This window comes from Botryllus schlosseri, chromosome 4, assembly GCF_051294905.1.
Source record: "Botryllus schlosseri isolate E-star chromosome 4, Bs_hap1, whole genome shotgun sequence".
Taxonomy (NCBI): domain Eukaryota; kingdom Metazoa; phylum Chordata; class Ascidiacea; order Stolidobranchia; family Styelidae; genus Botryllus; species Botryllus schlosseri.
Window position 1 is genome coordinate 24,132,569 of NC_137239.1, and position 18,860 is coordinate 24,151,428.

At 40.6% G+C, this 18,860-nt stretch overlaps 1 protein-coding gene across 2 annotated transcripts; it reads left to right on the forward strand.

Moving 5' to 3' along the window:
• The first annotated feature begins 12,499 nt into the window (after positions 1-12,499).
• On the forward strand, positions 12,500-17,336 carry LOC145438307 (uncharacterized). Of its 2 annotated transcripts, none has more exons than XM_080315700.1 (7): positions 12,500-12,648; positions 12,719-12,841; positions 14,089-14,196; positions 14,606-14,717; positions 14,783-14,990; positions 15,631-15,769; positions 16,282-17,336. In XM_080315700.1, the coding sequence occupies exons 1-7, from the start codon at positions 12,552-12,554 to the stop codon at positions 17,223-17,225; spliced, it is 1,731 nt and encodes a 576-aa protein (XP_080171826.1). In that variant the 5' UTR covers positions 12,500-12,551; the 3' UTR covers positions 17,226-17,336. The 2 variants fall into 2 exon arrangements, with proteins under 2 accessions (XP_080171826.1, XP_080171827.1); XM_080315701.1 differs by having other exon boundaries at positions 14,092-14,196.
• Positions 17,337-18,860: the final 1,524 nt, after the last annotated feature.

Sequence of the window (18,860 nt, forward strand, 5' to 3'; positions counted from 1 at the left end):
TCATTTACACCAGACCATTTTTCTTCCTTTTATGCCATAGTTGCCGACTTATAACACGGCTTTTATAAGACACCGCTTACTCGTATGAGATGATGGGCAGTAGCCATAGCATCGTCTTAGATACACAAGAACCAGGCCGTGATAATTTTCGCACATGCTCAAAATACCAAAAATAGCTTTTTATCGGCTTTTTTGGGATTTTATTTTTGGCAGTTTTGGCATAGCCAGGAATTCGTATTAGTATACTTGAATTAACGATGTAAAATACTGAATAGTCTAATCTTCGTGCCGAATCCACTTTGTGTCATCAAACAGCGAGAGTAAAACCGAATTGACAACGGTGTTGGAGAATCAATTCACCAAATAAAAAACCGACGACTGCTACTGCAATATCTAATCTGAATAGTCGATTCGATATCCGTGCATAATTACCTGCATTCACGCGGATCACAATGCCACTTATGATAACAATTCAAAACCGTTGCTGACACGTTTGAATCACAGCCCTTCACTCGCTAACCAATGCTTAGAAATAGCGAGTGGCTTTAATTTTCAATATAATATGAAAATATATCGAACGGGCAAACAAACAAACAGTCAAGGACTGAATGTCTGCAAGCCTGTCTATGGTACGTATTGATGGGGTTACTTCTTGGCGACTGAGGCATTTTGCACTGTGTAAGTGTTAATGTTCGTTTGTTCATTGATGAAACTATATCGCTATTATCCAATGTCCAACGGTGCAAAGTCTATCAGTGATTGCACCATATGCTGAGCTTTTCATTAACAAGATGACAGTAAATGGAATTATATATAGGCCTATACGCATTGGCCGAAATGCAGCGTGGGTCGCGCGTGTCGGCCACATGAGGTAACAAAATGCACGAGTGGTGACAACAAGAAAATGCCTAGTCGCTGAGCTACATCCCTAATTGCTGGATATCATTTACTACCCGGGTTGATCAATCAACAGTATATTGTGAATCCAGATTTCAGCCCTCAACTTTTTAGCCTCGACCCTACGATTTTCATTCGCAATACATAGATGCGTTGATGCGACCGCGACCTTCCGCGTGGTTCCCAGAGCTTAATTTAATAATTTAGCGTTACACACTTATCTTGTCGCTTCATGCAGACTCATTTCAATGCTTGTTGACATTTCTATCTAAAACTTTCATAAAAATCTATATGTTCAAAAAGCCTTATTTTTGCATTTTACATTTAATTTTTGACAGTTTTGGCATTTGGTTCTCGAAATGCCAACAATAACACGGCAACAACGCAACAACGCCTTGGTCAGCAATAAGAAAATAGTTTTGATGGTATGGATCCCAGCTGATCAACTAGCGCGAGACGCAGCCAACGATCTATCAGACAACACGGAAAAGTATAACATATCTACAAACGGAGCAAAAACCGGCCAATTTTTCCAAGCATCGATGATCAAACGGCCATGCCGTCGCTCTCCCGTGGAGAATCGTCCATTCTCATCCGAATGCAAACGGGGCATTGTAGACCACACGCTCATCTGTATAGACTTGGACTTCATTGAAACGGGACTGTATGACACATGTAATCAACCAGAGACGCTTTAGCATTTTGTTACATCATGTAATCGCTACGATCGATCCAGGGTTCATCTAGTTCAGTGGCTTCCTACCTTTTTCGACTCATCGACCCCCTATCAATCTCGAAACAAATTTTCGCACCCCAAATTTACAGATACGGAAAAGAGGACGTATAAACGGGAAATTTATTCACTTAACTCGGATCGCTGGTGAATTTACATAACAAATGACATTTTTACGAGGTTGTAGGTGCTCGGACAACCGGTTTCCGCGTCTACTTTCTGTTGAGTTGGTCCTTTTTTCGCAACATAATCAGAATAAACCACCTTCACGTGCATTTTTACAGGGTTGTGACAAAGCAGTGACGCGCGGACCAATGAGGCAGGTTAGGCAGTGCCCCACCTGTCGTCTGGGCGAGTAAGTGAAAATCGTGAAAACCCTCGATGAGTCGATGATTATTGATGTTTTACATCAAGGGTCGGCAACCTACGGCCCGCCAAGTGAAATTGTCCGGCCCGCGACATAATAATTAGTTTTCACAAGAATGCGTCCCGCCGTTTCACAATGAGTTTCAATTAGCAGTGCAGCGCTGCTTGGAAAGAATGCGGCATTGATACGATAGAAGTTGCCCACATCGTATTAGTCTATTGTGTCGCCACAAAACGAAAGCGGTAGGAGATGGTGATTTTCTAGAGTAGACTAGATCAGTGCTTATCAACCGGGTGTATCTCGCAACCGAAGGTGTACCATACTTTTTGAAGGGCTTACCGATGGGGTGTGACAATAAAGGTGTCCTTCCTCTGCTCAAAAAACGCTTGGAACATCTCAGACGCAATGACAAAATCTCAAACTTAAACTGTTTAATTACAGATAACTAGCCTCCGTAGGCTAGTTATTCATAGTTTAATTCACCCGAAGGCATTGTGCGCCAATACAACAAACCTCTAAAGTGTTTTGGCCACAATGATTAAAACTATAAATATGATTTTGTCTCACAAACTGAATCACCAACATTGTTACGACAGATAACTAGAAGCATAGAATCAATATGGCGATTTAATGTATATCTGCCATGTTCGCGCATCAAGTCGAGCAGCTATGTGCTTGCACGAGTCTATGAACTGAGAAATAGCAACTTTCCTCGAAAATACAAATATCGCCGACTCATAATCTTATAATCGAAAATGGGTATCTAATCTTGCTCTCCTGGTACATTTAACGTCACATCTGAACAAATTGAATTTGCAACTTCGGGGGGAGGGGGGACAACTGAATACATGAGATGTTGAGGCCCATTTGAAACAAATCTGCGACGCGGGGAATGTCAACAGAGTAATTATGCTCACTTTCGTATACTGGAGGAGAGAAAACCTAATACCAACACTATATTTGTAACTGTGATACGAAATTTAATTACTGAATATTCACCCGCTTTTCCGACATTCCTTCTATACAAAATAAATTCTGACTATTCAGTACTCAATTTAATGTGGACGCCAATACCATTGTCTGAAAATTCCAAATGGGCCTTTTTGAAATGCGATGCAGTTGGATTGAATGACAAATTTCATACAAAGAGCATATCGCTGCATGACTTTGACAAAGAGTACGTTCTTGAAATCGATCTTTATCGCAGTTTATCAAACGATGCAAAAGACATCGCATCGATTTTTGGTAGCACGTACGCATGTGAGCAATAGTTTTGAACAATGAAATTCACGAAGAGCAAGTCAAGATCACGTATCTCGGACGCTCATTTAGAATATGGTCTGATTCTTGCTTCATCTGACTGCTACCAGAAGTTGAAAACCTTTCACTAAGCAAGCTGCGTCAATTGTCATATTTATTCTGTGTTGTTGAAGTGTAAATACATGTGTTTTATGATTGGTATGATTGAGATTGCAGTAATGTAGGATAATATACCGAAATGAGCGGAAAATATGGCATTTAGAAAAATTCCAGCCCGCCAAAAAGTTCTACACTCGAAATTTGACCCGCGACTAGCAAAAGGTTGCCAACCCCTGTTTTACATCGATGTTCATAAATAACTAAATTTGAACATTTTTTTTAACCAACATCATCAATTTGCATCATTATTATTCAAAAATACAGCGGGAAAGGAGAGGTGAGGCACAGGTGAGGCACGGGCGGGTCGTGCCTCACCTGCGACAATGCAATTCATCATAAATAGCTCGGAATATATAATAACTGGTATCAATCAAATGCTATCCTCACACTGATTCCGAAAATCCAAATATTAACAGTGTCAGAGCACCAGAACCCCCCAAAATCGGCAATGAAGGTGACATTCGGCTTTATTACAGAGAATGCCCTCTCAGAGAAACAATGGCCAGGTTAGGCACAAACCATAGTGTCCTATATGGTGTAGACACAGGCAAATCTCACGCCTCAGTGAAATTGTATCACGTCACAATTTCCATTTGGCTACAGGCAATTTGACGGTCATTTTTGACCGGCTTGACAAGCATTAAATTTGGTAAAACTGGTATCAATCGAAAGCTGACTCTCCACTGATTACGAAAATATAAATTTTATTCCGCTCGTGTCCCTGGAACTCTCACAATCATCCTCGAATTTTTCATTGTTATGGAGATTGGCATTGAGACGCAACAATGGTGTCTGGCTCTTTTTCTCTTGAGCTACACTCTCGTTTCGCCAGACAGCATTGTTACGTCCTGAGCTACTCTCTCGTTTCGCCAGACAGCATTGTTGCGTCCCAATGCCAATCTCCATAACAATGAAAAATACGAGGCTGATTGTGGGAGTTCCAGGGCCACGAGCGGAATAAAATTTATATTTTCGTAATCAGTGGAGAGTCAGCTTTTGACTGATACCCGTTTTACCAAATTTAATGCTCGGCAAGCCGGTCAAAAATGACCGTCAAATTGCCTGTAGCCAAATGGAAATTGTGACGTGATACAATTTCACTGAGGCGTGAGATTTGCCTGTGTCGACACCATATAGGACACTATGCACAAACGAATCGGACTCATGCACTATTCGCTAACAATTGGACAATCGAAGCGCAGTGAAGCGCTCTATCGATTTCGCAATCCAATCGTCTTGTAGGAATTATATGATAGCGACGGCCAATACGTAATGCGGAGCCAATACATTCCCCTACTTACGTAGCTGTTATGTATTTTCCATCCATAGCTACGTTAAATTTTGGTATGTGATAGCTACTTGCATAGGCTGCATTGTCATCGTTTGTGTCCTTTATGCTGTATTCAACTGCAATACCCATAGCCATAACCCCTACTTGTGGTATTTGATAAGGCCTACTTACATAGCATGCGTTGTCGTTGTTTGTGGTTAGTGGTGCCACTCCTAGTGTTTTTACACTAGATCTAGTGTATTTTGACTTGACCTAGTGTCCTAGTGCATTTTCTTTCGAGATTCGGCAAATCTAGTGTTTTTTACTGAAATAAATTTGTAACTGAGGATGCTATTTTCATGTGCTTCGAATAATTTATACCGGTACTTGAAGAGAGTGATTATTATCCGTCTAAACTAGCCTATTTAGCACAATAGCGAACAGTCCTACATGTATTGTAGAATATGGAATTGCAACGGCTATCAGTGTGCAAAGAAAATGCTCTCTATCCCCGCTGCCATTGTTACGTGCTTGTTAGTGTGTGTGTGTGTGTATGTGGGGGGGGGCGTGCCTCGCCAGCCATGGACCTCACCGCACGTCACTGTGACCAAGTCACAAGCCAACCTCATTTTATAGTTTTGACTCGAGTCAAGTCCGAGTCCAAGTCATTGAGTAGAGGGTCGAGTCCGAGTCATAGTGTTGTGACTCGAATCTATCAAGTATGCCTCACCCCAATTGTGGAACAGCATCTCGCCGGCTATCCGACAGTCGTCGAGCATGTCCGCATTCAAGTCGAAATACAAGCAATTTCTTCTAAATGAATACTAGTCATCCTTCAGGATTACCGGACCACGACCTAACATCGCTCTCGCCTTCCGCCCCACGCTACCTCATTTTGTCGCTTTCTTTTTTTATTCTTTGCTTTACTTTTCATTCAGTGTGCATGCCTCTACTTCACTTCACCTGGGTCAAGGTGTGTGTCTGATCCGAAAGACTACTCCAAGTCGTTTCGACACCTTCTCATCTTTTCGTTGTATCGCATTGTATCGTGTTTTGAAATGATGAAAATATTAATAAAAAAAACTGATTGATCCGAGTCCAAGTCATTATGTCCACTGTTCAGTTTTCAGTTCAATCCGACTCAACCCACTTTTTAAAAACTTTGCTCGAGTGATATAGAATGGCTCACATTCATAATATCGCGATTTTCTTCAGTCCTAACAGTTTCTGAACCTATTTTCAAAGTATCACGACTGATAGATAAAATACCAATAATGTGGGGACTTTTATTCAAAATTACAATGAAATGTCTGTCTTGGCCGTTCTAGTTTCGAGTCATATGACTTGGTTCGAGCCATCCCCAATGACACGAGTACAATTCGAGTCCATACACAAATTGACTCGAGTCGAGTCGAGTCATTTTATGCATTTGAAAAAAAAAAGACGCGAGTCATATCGAGTCACTAAAAAATCGTGACTAAAGTCAAGTCATTACAACCTCGATTTTTTGGCTGTGGTAATTAAATATATCTCACTGGACGTCCTAACATTTTCGCCCCCCTTTCGCCCCCTTTGGTATTTTTACCCCTTAGTTCTCAAAATCGCCCACGTTTGGAAACACTGATCTAGTTCATTCTTCGCATAGACACAATATTCCACTGTCGTTTAGCTCGCTATGGAAAAGTCCTTACACGGTTCAATCACTGTTAGACTTTGTTATATTGTCCACTAGGGATATATAGTTCCATGAGTAAGCACTAAGCAATAATGGTGCAAAAGGCCTCTTTTGCCGAGAAGCACCCACTCCCGCTATACAGCCATACATACATACATACATACATACATACATACATACATACATACATATACATACATACATACATACAAACAAAGCGCCATCATTTAATTGAATGTAAGCCGCTAAGCACTCAACATATCGGTGCTAATTTTTCTATATAGTACATTATGCTGTAGGAATATACAAAACTAGTTCCAAAAGAAAGAACGTTGAAAGCAAATTATTCTGGAAACCTGCTACTAATTATAACGTCACTCTGAAGTTTGCGTCATGTATTTTGCAACAACAGCAGGCCTGCTTTTCTTCCTGTTGGTGGTTGGCAATGTTGAAGAGGTTACACGATGAAACTAGACGCGGAGGACGGTTTAGTTATATGCGTTCCAATCAGACATGGGGTAATCGCGATCAGTAATCGTAATCGATTACGACGATTACAGCATTTTCAAGTAATCGTAATCGCAATCGATTACATTCGAAAAAATTCCGAAGTAATCGTAATCGTAATCGACTACTTCACATATCTGATCGAGTTCTTTGCGAAAGAACGATTACTTTTTTTTTCGTACGAGGTCCATGACATAACCTGAACATTCGTGAACCTGAACAAGGAAGAGGTATTATACCAGCTTAGTGATAGCAGAAACGTCTGATTTTCAAACGCCATTGCCCATTATTACGTCAGAAGTATTAGCTTTGCTCGTCATTGCGTAAGAAGTATCCACACATAGTAAATATATATTCGATGTACAGTACATTGTAGTGTTTATGTGAGAACACCCGACTTGCTGTTTATATGGTTGTCAATACCCTCGAAACGCCACTACCTCACCGCAGGATATATTAATCACCACTCTGGCTATCTTCAAATAGTAACTTATGTATTGATGTTTGGTTAATGGTTAGTCTTAGTAATAATATAATATCGTTGGGTTATATTTTTCATCTGAATAAGTCAAAATGTACAATGCGATAAGACACAATGCGATATCATGAACAGATAGGAGGATGTCGAACGACACGCATCAGTAGCGATCCTTTACTCGAACATCCACCTCGGCCTAGAGTGCCCGATGTCACAGTTCTTTTCGATGTTGATCTGTTTTGAAGCCGCAGGCCTTTCTACTAGTTCTCTCCATTTCTTGGGAGTGCTTTCTTTCGCCGGGTCTTTTTCTGGGCTTTTTTTGTCGCCGTAAGAACGGCAACGGCGGGGGAAGAGGAGCCCAGATAAACCTCTGACGGGAATCGAACTGAGGCCGTCAGATTGGTGGGCTCTTATCGTTGCCACTGCGCTATCTCCACCGCCAGTTAAACTCAGTTTGACCGTTGCTGCTTGGCGAGCAGTAGGAATATGTAGATGTAGGTACGTACAGTCGTACATCGGACAAAGATTTGAAATTTTGTACTCGTCAAATGAAACATTAGGATTTCGACAACAAAACATTAAAAATCAACAGACGCTGATATATATCCTAACCTAGCTGTTCTTTGCCGTTTCTAGTAACAGCAGCAAGCAATATATGTATTGAGTTGAAGGCAGAATCTTATGTTCGCTGTACCTTATTCTTATATGAATATACTTGAAACGGGCGCCAATCGTTATTTCGCAATTCTTTACTCAACATTTGGACCTGCCGCCATAGCAATCCGCTTACACGCCATGTTAACGTGGGTTGTAGCTAAGAATCAAGACCAAAACCACCCACTCCAAACGTTGGTCTTACCCCCCTCACATAGGGTGGTCAATTTTCAAGTTGATGACTGAATTTCGTCAATAATATTGGTAATTTCATTATATTACTATTCATTTTTATTCCTCTCTCTGACCCGATGGTCAGATTTACCGGTAGAGCTGGGGACACGTATTACATAATTCTAACATCTGGTATGTTGTTATAATTACTTTATTGTATGTTGCTAATGCTATTTCCTGACCTCCCGTCTGCTATTTAATCGAAAGATATTGTATTCGGGGAGTCGCCCAAATGTAGCAGACTATACACAAGTTGTCATGTCTTCACTCCTCTGTGGGTGCCCTGGGTGGCATTTGGATTGTGGGGCTCAGATTGGAAGGACATGACTATTCGTCATGCCCATCCAGCGCTGCTATTGACAATGGACACATACCCAATGTTTCGGTCAAGGTCTTTCTTTGGTAGCACACTTCGTGGAGTCGGATGTTGGCCGAAACTACATATGTTTTGGTGTGTCGTGGCTAGGGTTGCATATAATAAAACAGTGTTTAGGCCTTTTAAGTTGTAAAATTAGGCCATAATTGTACAAATACTTTCCAAAAAACATGTTGTATGAGCCTACGGACAATTACCACCCGATATAGCCGACGTATATCGATATGGGAGGGTCGGAACCCTAAAAATAGTCAGTTCAACAGCAATAGTACAGATATTTCGTCAAAGGAGCTCTATTGACCTTATATTTTCAATTGTCAATCTCAATCCACTACGACGTCACATTTGAATATTCCTGACGTCGGGCCTTCTTTTAAACATGTTTATTTTAAATCGATATTTGTTTTAAAGGCAACCCTCGTCGTGGCGCGGTAATGACCGGGACCGAAATGCCTATTTCTATATATTATGCATGCTTTTTTTCTTGAGTGGGAGAGGTATGCATTTTCAAAATCAAGGTATCTAGAGACACAGAATCGCGAAGCTCGAAGAAAAGTATAAAGTTTATCAAATTTCTGGAAAATGCGCTGTAATTTATGTTGATTTAAACGAAATACTTTTGCGTCCCCTTTGAGCTCACTCCCCACCCCATTGGGGAGTTTGGGGTGATCCAGTTACGAACCTGCATGGCAAGAATGCAAATCGTTGGTGCGATAAATCGTCCCCTATCAAGTTGGGTAATAGTACATTATGGCGTAACCAGCAAATGACACATCATTTATAAATAAAGATGTCATCTCATTAGACCTTTACATCGCAATCATTATATTGTCTTCAATGTATCTACTAAGATTATAGTTCTAAGTTACAAAATAAATGTAATCGTGAGTAATCGTGATTACTTTTCCAATGTAATCGTAATCGTAATCGACTACTTCCTGATTTTGCTGTAATCGTAATCGTAATCGTAATCGCGTGATTCAGAAGTAATCGTAATCACAATCGATTACATTCATGAAGTAATCACCCCATGTCTGGTTCCAATTCAAAAGGGTATAAACTCTCGTAAACGACAATTAATAGCGATGATTCTACCCCATCAATGTTGTTCAGCCTGCATTCGGTTATAATCGGCGCGGGTCAGATCACAGTCATTGAAATGATGAGTTTTTTTTCAATTGTATGTACGGACCATTATGAATGTTCGAAAAATGAACTCTTAGGGCAGCTGTCAGTATGTTTGTCATTTATCTGATGGAGAAAATACTTTTATCGATAGATAATCCATAAACACGTCAATACAAGCATAGGCTTACCTGCCAAAACGCATCATAAAATTCGTATGAATTATCGCATTACATCGTTGTAATCTCAATAACATAATCGCAGTAACACATAACCTATGCCATGAGTAATTGATAATAATTGGTCTGCGTCACTATGAATTTGATAGCGGTTGACAATTAGGATTGGCCCGAGGGCCGTCGGGATCTATACTCGACTTTTGCAGCTCTATTCCCTGACGCATATAGTTTCATACCCCTTATCAGACACCGTTTTAGAACGGATCATCGATAAAATATCATAAATAGATTTCACAGTGATCAGAATTACGTTGCCTATATAGTAGTGTGGTTCGTCGAGGGTTTTGGGGAAGATTATGTAGTGAGCATGTGACAGTATGATTTAAAGAATTGATTTGCAATCTCCGAGCGCAGTCTGACTTTGGCAGGAATACTACCCGGAAATGTCCTAATTTTGAGCTAACATAGTTTGGCGTCAGCCAGATGGAAATTTAGATATACACTTAGAATTGCTTCAGTTTGAAGGGATAGGTAAACTAATGCCCAATTGTCACGTATATAGAACCTGAATATTTAGCGAGCAATTGCTGTAGAGATATATATTACCATGGTGCCCATGCTCCGGCGGATGCCCCAAATTGCAATTTGCGTTAACGCAAATGTATTGCTTCTATGGCAGTGTTTCATAACCAGGGTTCAAACGAGCCCTTCGAATTTGTGGAGCCATGCTTTTAGAGGGGCTCGACAGATGTCAAGACACATACGAGAATCATACAGCAGAATTTACACTGATTTGCTGTAGCCTTGAGACGTTTCATTGATTTTATACCAACGGAAGAGAGATGACAAATCGAATAGATGTAAAAGCAGTTATAGAAATCGGAATGTAGTGAACGCCTTCCAGCAATGGAAGGCGTTTGGGAAAGTTGCTCAAGTTGACAAAACGAATTGAAGTCAAAGAGATGATAACATGTTCGCTCCAACCTCGTGACTTATATTTGCTATAATAGTGGAGTCTTGTAAAGACCAAAACATTATTCGTGGGACTGATTGGCGTATAAACCACTGTGAAATGTTATTAGTAGGTCTCTGGAAAGTCAGTCTATATAAAAACTAAAGATGGTTACCATAATTGCTGGCTATTATAGAATATTTCAGTCATTGGCGGCATTTGATGGCACGGATTGCCGTTTTAAATTTCGATTTTATTGGTGATAAGGATGGGAATGAAACGAACACAACATACGCGTCAGAAGGCCGCGTTCGACATGATCATATTAATCAGTAATTGTATTTGGCTCACATCTGTAAGGAGCTTATAGCCTCCACGTATTCAACGTTTAAAACAATAGTGACATGTACTATGTCATAAAAAGGCATTCCATTTCCAGCACCTCATGGTATTATATCGTGAGGCCACCAGGTGATAAGCACCAAATTCTTCTTCTAATAAACAACAACAACAACTAGTTGACAAGACCCACCCGATTTAATTAAATGTAACGTGACATCTCGAAACGTTAATAGTGGCGCAGCGCATGGCACTTGAACTGACAAGGACAACACACGAACGGTAACAAGCTCTTTAAATAACTTGAATCGAACAAATACTAACATCGATAATGGTGCGAATAACATAGTTTTCGCGGGAACTCTCCCTATTCTCGATTCTTTGTCTCCAGATTGAAGAAGTATCTTGAGAGATCTCTCAATGGTTTATGAAATTATCAACAGCTCTAATTGACTTTCGCCTATATGTTTCTCTACTAAGGCCCGGTATCTTGCAATCGATTTAACGAGAGCAAGATTTATCAAAGTTCGACAATTCGTGATTGTCGTAAGTACTCTTCTGCAGTTCGGTTAGTTGCCATTTTGAACAATCTGCCAAACCGAGAAGCTTTATCCTGTGACTATTTTACCACTTGAAATATACCTGTGTGAATTGATATTGCTAACTCTCCGCCTCTACATGTCCAGTTTCTTCAAATGGTGTTAGAGGCCGTGATTCAGCTTCCCATCCTGTTTGGTTGTCTTTGCCGTGTTTTGCACCTTTGTTAGCGTTTATTGGGCATTGTTTTTCGTTTATTTTTGGCTGGCTGTTTACAATACAATATCATACAATACACGGGTATATTACGTTTGTTGATATAGTAGGCATTGGTGTCATAGCTATAATATGATATGACACCAATGTACTGTAGCAATGCCTTTCAGTGTATTTAGTTTATCTAACGGACTGTAGGCGACATATACCGAAAACCGCTAACTAGAGAGATGATTAATTGCTATACAATGCAATGGGGCTATATCGCTATCAACCTTCCTGTATAGATGTCCACACATCAAAGTGGTCATAAACAGCAGTTTTAAAGAAATGCAAAATAGGGATGTTGTTTAGCATTCTCCAATTCTTCACTTTCCCATCCTCCCGCAATGCAGAGTTCACTCTGCTTTTCTCGTTACAAGTCGAAATGCATAATATCTGCAACATTCATGTTCGCAATCATGATATGGTTTCATTTGAGTTCTAGTTGATGGGACCTCAAACCTTCCGGAGGTTATTATTATCTAGTTGCCGGATACATCCATATAATCATGGAATAGTTTCTATCCAGAAATATAATATATATATATATAATGATGTATATAAAATACATCTTGTGCTTCGTTTCCGCCTACATATCTGTAGTTCAGTGTAATGATTGTCCACCATTTGACTCGGATATTCAACCAGGTAAAGACATGGAGTTTTGCCATCTTTAAACTTGTATTAGGAATATTGGGAATATACGTCTTTCTTTCAGACATCTGCACCTTCAATGACAAGGAAGGGAATATACTGAATGTTCCTCTCGCCAACTGTTCGCTCTATCTCGACACGCACTGCTGCTCCGATGGGACAAGATGCTACAATAAATTACGTCCAAGTAAGCAAAATGTGAAAAGTATAAAGATGTTGGCTTTCGTTGACAATGGCGGATTACCTTGCGATACTGTTGCTTGCAATTTGAGCTTGGAACACCAGCGAATTTGCATATTTTTGCTCGACAGAAGTGGAAACTAATACGACGGATAATTGCTTGGTGTTGGTGGTGATATTTCACAGACACTAACTATAACACAAAAAACGAATATAAAATCATAATCTCGCAACTACGAAAATAACACTTTACCTGCGGTTGCTACATCATTGCCCAGAGCATATGTATCAGGAGTGGGCAAACTGCGGCTTGCGAGCCGCATGCGGGTCTTCTTTAATGATTGCACATGCGTTTCGCCATTTTGCTTGAGACGTTTCACCTGATCATAAATTGTTGCATGACGAGATAGCGTGCTGTTTTCGTGTTGTTTCATTCCTTATTGTTTACGTAACAATTGTAAAATTTAGGAGAAGGTGGCACTTCATGGTTAGAACTTTGCAATTTAACTCTCCACAATGGGGCATGGTCATAAATCAAGTATAAACCATTGTGTTCAACAATAAACTTGATAAAATCAATCACGGTAGCACAGGGAACGATATTCGTGTTGACAATGGTACATAGGCTCTTCCATTCGTATTGTAAAGGCTAGCAATAACTGCAGAGTCTGACCAAGAAAAAGTCGTTGAGCGATTATTGCAACAAACAAAAGTCTGAGCAGTAAGATTGAACTTCTAAAACGGAATGGGACGAAGAGCTTGCATTCAGTGATAATGAAGGTACACCAATGTGTCTCATGTGTCAAGATTCGCTCAATAATTACAAAGCTAGTAACTTGATACGTCAGTACGAAACCAAACACCAATTTTGTCCACGAATTACCCAACGAAGACAGATGAGCCCGATTTCAAACACCTTGCAAACCAGGTAGAGACGCATCGTATCACCACACAACACAATAATAAACTTCATTCCATAGCCTACATTTCACTGCGACGGAATAAATTTGTATGTTTGAATTTTTGTGTTGTGGTTAGTTTAATACTAAGATTTGTGATATGCAGATCGCGCATGAAGCAGTTCTACCCACCCCTGATATATATTTTTCAATAGTTTGTCCCTGATAATGACGTCAATCGAATTGAAATGCGAGACATGTACACAGTGGTGTAGCCTACTTTGTACAATGTCCAGTCCATTGTACAATGCTTCATGTGTTGATCAATATTACTCTAAACTTCAATTCATCGCAGCAGGCTCCACAGATCCATCAACTTCCTCTTCTTCCGATGAGGATCCTTTCAGCAGGCCTGAAACTGAAGAGGAAGAGGTCATTGGAGATCGTCGCGCAATTTCAGGAAGTAAGATGATAACAGTATCGAACTATTCCAAGGCAAAATTCTGTACATGCTAATTGAAGTAATAGGTTGCCGCAGACATTTATAGATAAATTACCAAATTAATTCGCGGCGATAAATTCCATGGACATTGGCGAACTAACAGAGCATGCATGTAGGGCGTAGGCCTTATGCATGAATTGATTCGTTCCAATCATGTTGGCTGACGATGTCACCGCATTAAATTCAACAGCGTACAGGCACACTGTACAGTCATGGGAATAAAAATTTCTTACCTCCGGGGTAGGAAATTCTCCGAGATGCACATTGCATTCGCGCCTAAACGCTCCTGTTCATGTACTAAGATTTAGTCCACGACCGGGAACAGCATTTAAATTATCCTCGTTATTAGCCCATTTGAAACTTCTTACAGCGTGTGGACCACCGACGTTACCGAAAGAGTTTCCGAGTACATGCAAATTTCCAAAAGGCGTCAAAATACCTTATGTACTGGAGCCGCCCGTCGACATTCCTTATTGTCTCAGGTTTGTGCACTGCACATATTGCGACTTCAATTACTTCTTAGCATTGCCGTACGCGACTGTTACAGAATTCCGTGCTCTTTGGACTCTGTTGATCAAGCCAAGTACGACAGTAACATTCGGGAATGCGGAATCCAGCCAGGATGTTACTTTGACCGGGAGCTTGCGCAGTTACGCGAGAAGTACGGGGATTCCGTGTTACCGGGCGTACCAATTTGTCACTTCGCTATCAGGAATCCGACGTTTCACAAACACGCCCTCAAAGTCGTGGAGAAGGTATGGAAAAAAAGAGAGTGGATGAGATAATATAACCCTTGTATAGGTAAACCTAATATGAATTGGGAATGTCACTCGTGAACTGTCTTAAAATAAACGAAAATCTAACATCAGAAATATGTCTCTCTTATTAGAGCTATACGTGCCTTTCAAAATTGTATATAACGCGACTTCAGAATTTTGGTAATTTGGCAATATACCGTTTCAATGATATTTTGATTTGGTGCGCCCATGATCATAATACTCTATCGCCCAATTCTTTGTAATTCTCCAATCTAGTACTACACAGATTTCTTTGGGAGATATATGCCATCTATAGCAATACCCAATAATCCGTTTTATTACCAACAAGCAATAATTATACTCAGAGAAGTGGTTAAACTATCACATGCAAGCGAGACCAATAACACATGATCTGAACTGAGAGTCGACAACCGCGTGGTCACCTCCATGAATTTCCAATCAGAAATATTCTGAACTTTGAGAACAGGGGATTTGAAACTGTTTCAATAATTTGCTGATGGATTTTACCTTCTGTCGTGGGAAGCGGATAATTAGGGTAATCATTAGTTCTCATCTGATAGTAGCTATCCTGCAATTTATAACGTTTGTGTAACGACAACGTCTATACTATTTCAAGTTCGGATTTTGGAATCCATATTTCACGAGCTGCACGCTCGAACAGTTCAAGGATGAAATCGAAGAAGAGCCGATTGGATGCAAATTCATTCCGTATATGCAAGCTTTCAGCGTTTCGCCAAAAATGGCGGGATGGAAAAGTGAGGATCGTAAAACTTAACTTTTTCGAAGCCAGGAATCGATGCGGCAGTAGGCTGTAGGCAGTAGGGTGCAGTTGAAGACGACTTTCACCAGCAGTATATAATCATACGTCTTTGTCACGTGCGCATTGGTGTCAATGTTGGCATATAACAGAAGGATCTGTCTTGGGTCCGTTACTATATATTGTTTATATTAATTTTATTTCTAATGCATACAGATTTACCATACGCATTTTTTGTTGATTATATAGCCTTTATGATATGTTCCAACGCAGTAGACGAATTGGAAACAAAATGTTATCATGTGTTTTAATATTTATCCTTTCGGGGAATCGTTGTTCAGGGAATCGTTGCCATGATTATCGTATTTGCTTTTCTGTATTCCACTTTTTTTGCTTTTGGTAATAGCCAGGGCGTTCTGAACTAACCGATATATTTTTCTTGACTTTTCAAGAACTAACTCAGTTATAAAATAATACCAATTTTATATATAAGCTTACTTGTCTGTTCAGACATAAACTCCAAAAGCTGCAGTCTGATTGGCGCATGCTGGCGAAAAGGCCAAGGATGCTTTTACCCGGCGGAAATAAACAAAGTAAACGTGAAATCCGGCCAGAGATTTGGAGTCAACCCTCTCGAAATGCAATACGGCCGACCGCGATGCCAGGTCTTCAATACGGCTAATCCATACGAAATTCTTAAAAGCTATCACCAGTGCTTAGCAGCGGGATGTTCTGTAGCCCGAGACTACGAACTGGCGTATTATCCGCTGCTGTTCCAAATAGGACAGAAGATGCCGGCCGTCACGGATCATTGGGATTACTGGCGTCAGGTTCAATCGGGACAGTTGAACGCGAAAGACATAATCGACGGAATCAGATGGAATTGGAACAACAATTTCCCGGCAAATTTCAAGCTCGAGTCACTCAAACCAACGCAAGCGACTATTCCAATTCGGGGTGTTCCCCAAAATTTCTGTGAAGAGACACGTCGCCTTTTCGGATTGCGCCCTTGCGCACCCCAATACAGCCCGCCACCGCAATCAATGTCCTGTCCATTCAAACCAATTCCTCAATATAAAACACTGAAAGGTAGCTTTGACAACTGTTGCGATATCAATCCTTGCTACCTCTCGAAGGCTGATATACGAGAAATGCATTCCGGACCATCATACTACTACACCGAATGGAGTGCGTACGGTCCTTGCTCCACGAACTCTGGAAACGGCGTTACCAAAAGAATTCGGAAGTGCTTAAGTCAAGACAGGAGCCTGTGTACCGAAATCGAAGAAGAAACGAAAATATGTGGAAACTGGGAGAGGTGGGGCCGTTGGAGCCGATGCCCCGGATTCTGTCAGAGGCGAGTGAGAACCAGGCAATGCAGCACTGGGACTAATTCCGACTGCAAAGGCATTGCCAGTGAGCAACAGCTCTGCAACTGCTGGGGAAAGAAATAATGAAAATGCACTCGACGCATGACAATTAAATTCACGGAAAAATACGTACTCAATGACATACACTTAATTTCAGCGAATGGTGCGAATAAATACGAAGTGTATCACGGAAAACGTCCAGCTCTTTTCATTGAATACATCGATTATAATAGTTATAATAATTAGAGAAACCTATAGGGCCGATTGAAACCCAGTTTTGAATTATTCATGTCGACGATGTTCCTGTTATTTTATTATGACTAACCAATCACGAATAATAGAGTTGGATTTGGAGTTCAAATGCAATGCAACGCTGAAGTCTGAAACCGAGGTAGGCCTACAAGTGCGGCCCGAAAAGGCGAATATTGCGCTCCGCGAAGCAGTGAGAATTTTCAATCGTGTGCAACTCACGAAAGAGATTTTTCTTTTACTATGGTATCGCACGCGTGAGCGATACTGATATCATATCAATAGCGCAATCCTTTGTGGGAATGGCGAAATACCGTGGTTTAACAAAATTATAAATAACAATGGGCTAGCTAGAAGTTAACTGCGAGAAACTAACGAACAGTCTTCTCCGCGTGTCATGAATATTGTGTAAGATTTACTGTACAATTATATGCCGCGAATTTTCGAAGTCATCACTTCCATCAGGCGAATCTGATCACGTATGGTGACATGGTGATATACGATAATATGCAGAATATGCAAGTACAAGCACCAATATTATTGAAAAATCCATCCCTTTGCAAACGTTGATCGGGAAATGCAGCAACTATATGCACTGTAGGGCGTTGCATTAGATCAGCTTCTCAGCAGCACAAATTTGTGATTTTATTCGATTCGTTTGAACACGTATCTTCTGTCGATAAGGTCATACGCTGATCTTGTTCTTGCTTCAATCAGACTTGAATATTCGTATCATTATATCGGACTGTATGTCTTGATAGTAATGAGTGCATTACCGGTATTAAGACGTCACATCAGTGTTTTAACGCGATAGGCCTACATCGATCGCATGTATTGCTTTCAAGTGCGTTCTCATGCGCGTGTATGTCTGTCTTCTAGTAATCCATAGTATGTCACCATATCGTAGGCTTACCATATTTTGGAAATCTAAAAAGAGGACACTTTTTCAGAAATTCGAGACTTGCAAAACCGGAGAAGGATTCTCAAAAACCGGTGAATTACCAACCAACCGGTGATCACTTAGTGATCGGTTGACTAAAAAAAAAGGTCATCTTTCCCGCTCAGAGCTCAAAATACCGTTTTTCTTCCCGCTTTGCTAGGTGGATGACTAAAAAAAAAAAAGTCATCTTTCCGCCCAGAGCTAAAATAACCGTTTTTCACTCCGAAATGCCCGCCGGAGCGTCCGTTCTGTGCTAATTTACGGCATATCACTCGCAATTTGCTCTAAATCAGTGGTTCCCAAACGGTGGGGAATCTGGTGGGGAATTTAATGGTTTCTGGTGCGGAATAGACGCATTTGTTCAGAATTATAGACAGGACAGTCTACATATTCACAGAAACACCTGCGCAATTACCGTTACGAGTTAACTGCTGTGGAATGTATGTATCGAAAGTTATGTTGTGTGTTGTTCACAAAACCCAATTTTTAACTCTGGATGGCCAATCATGGAGTCACTAACGCATCCAACA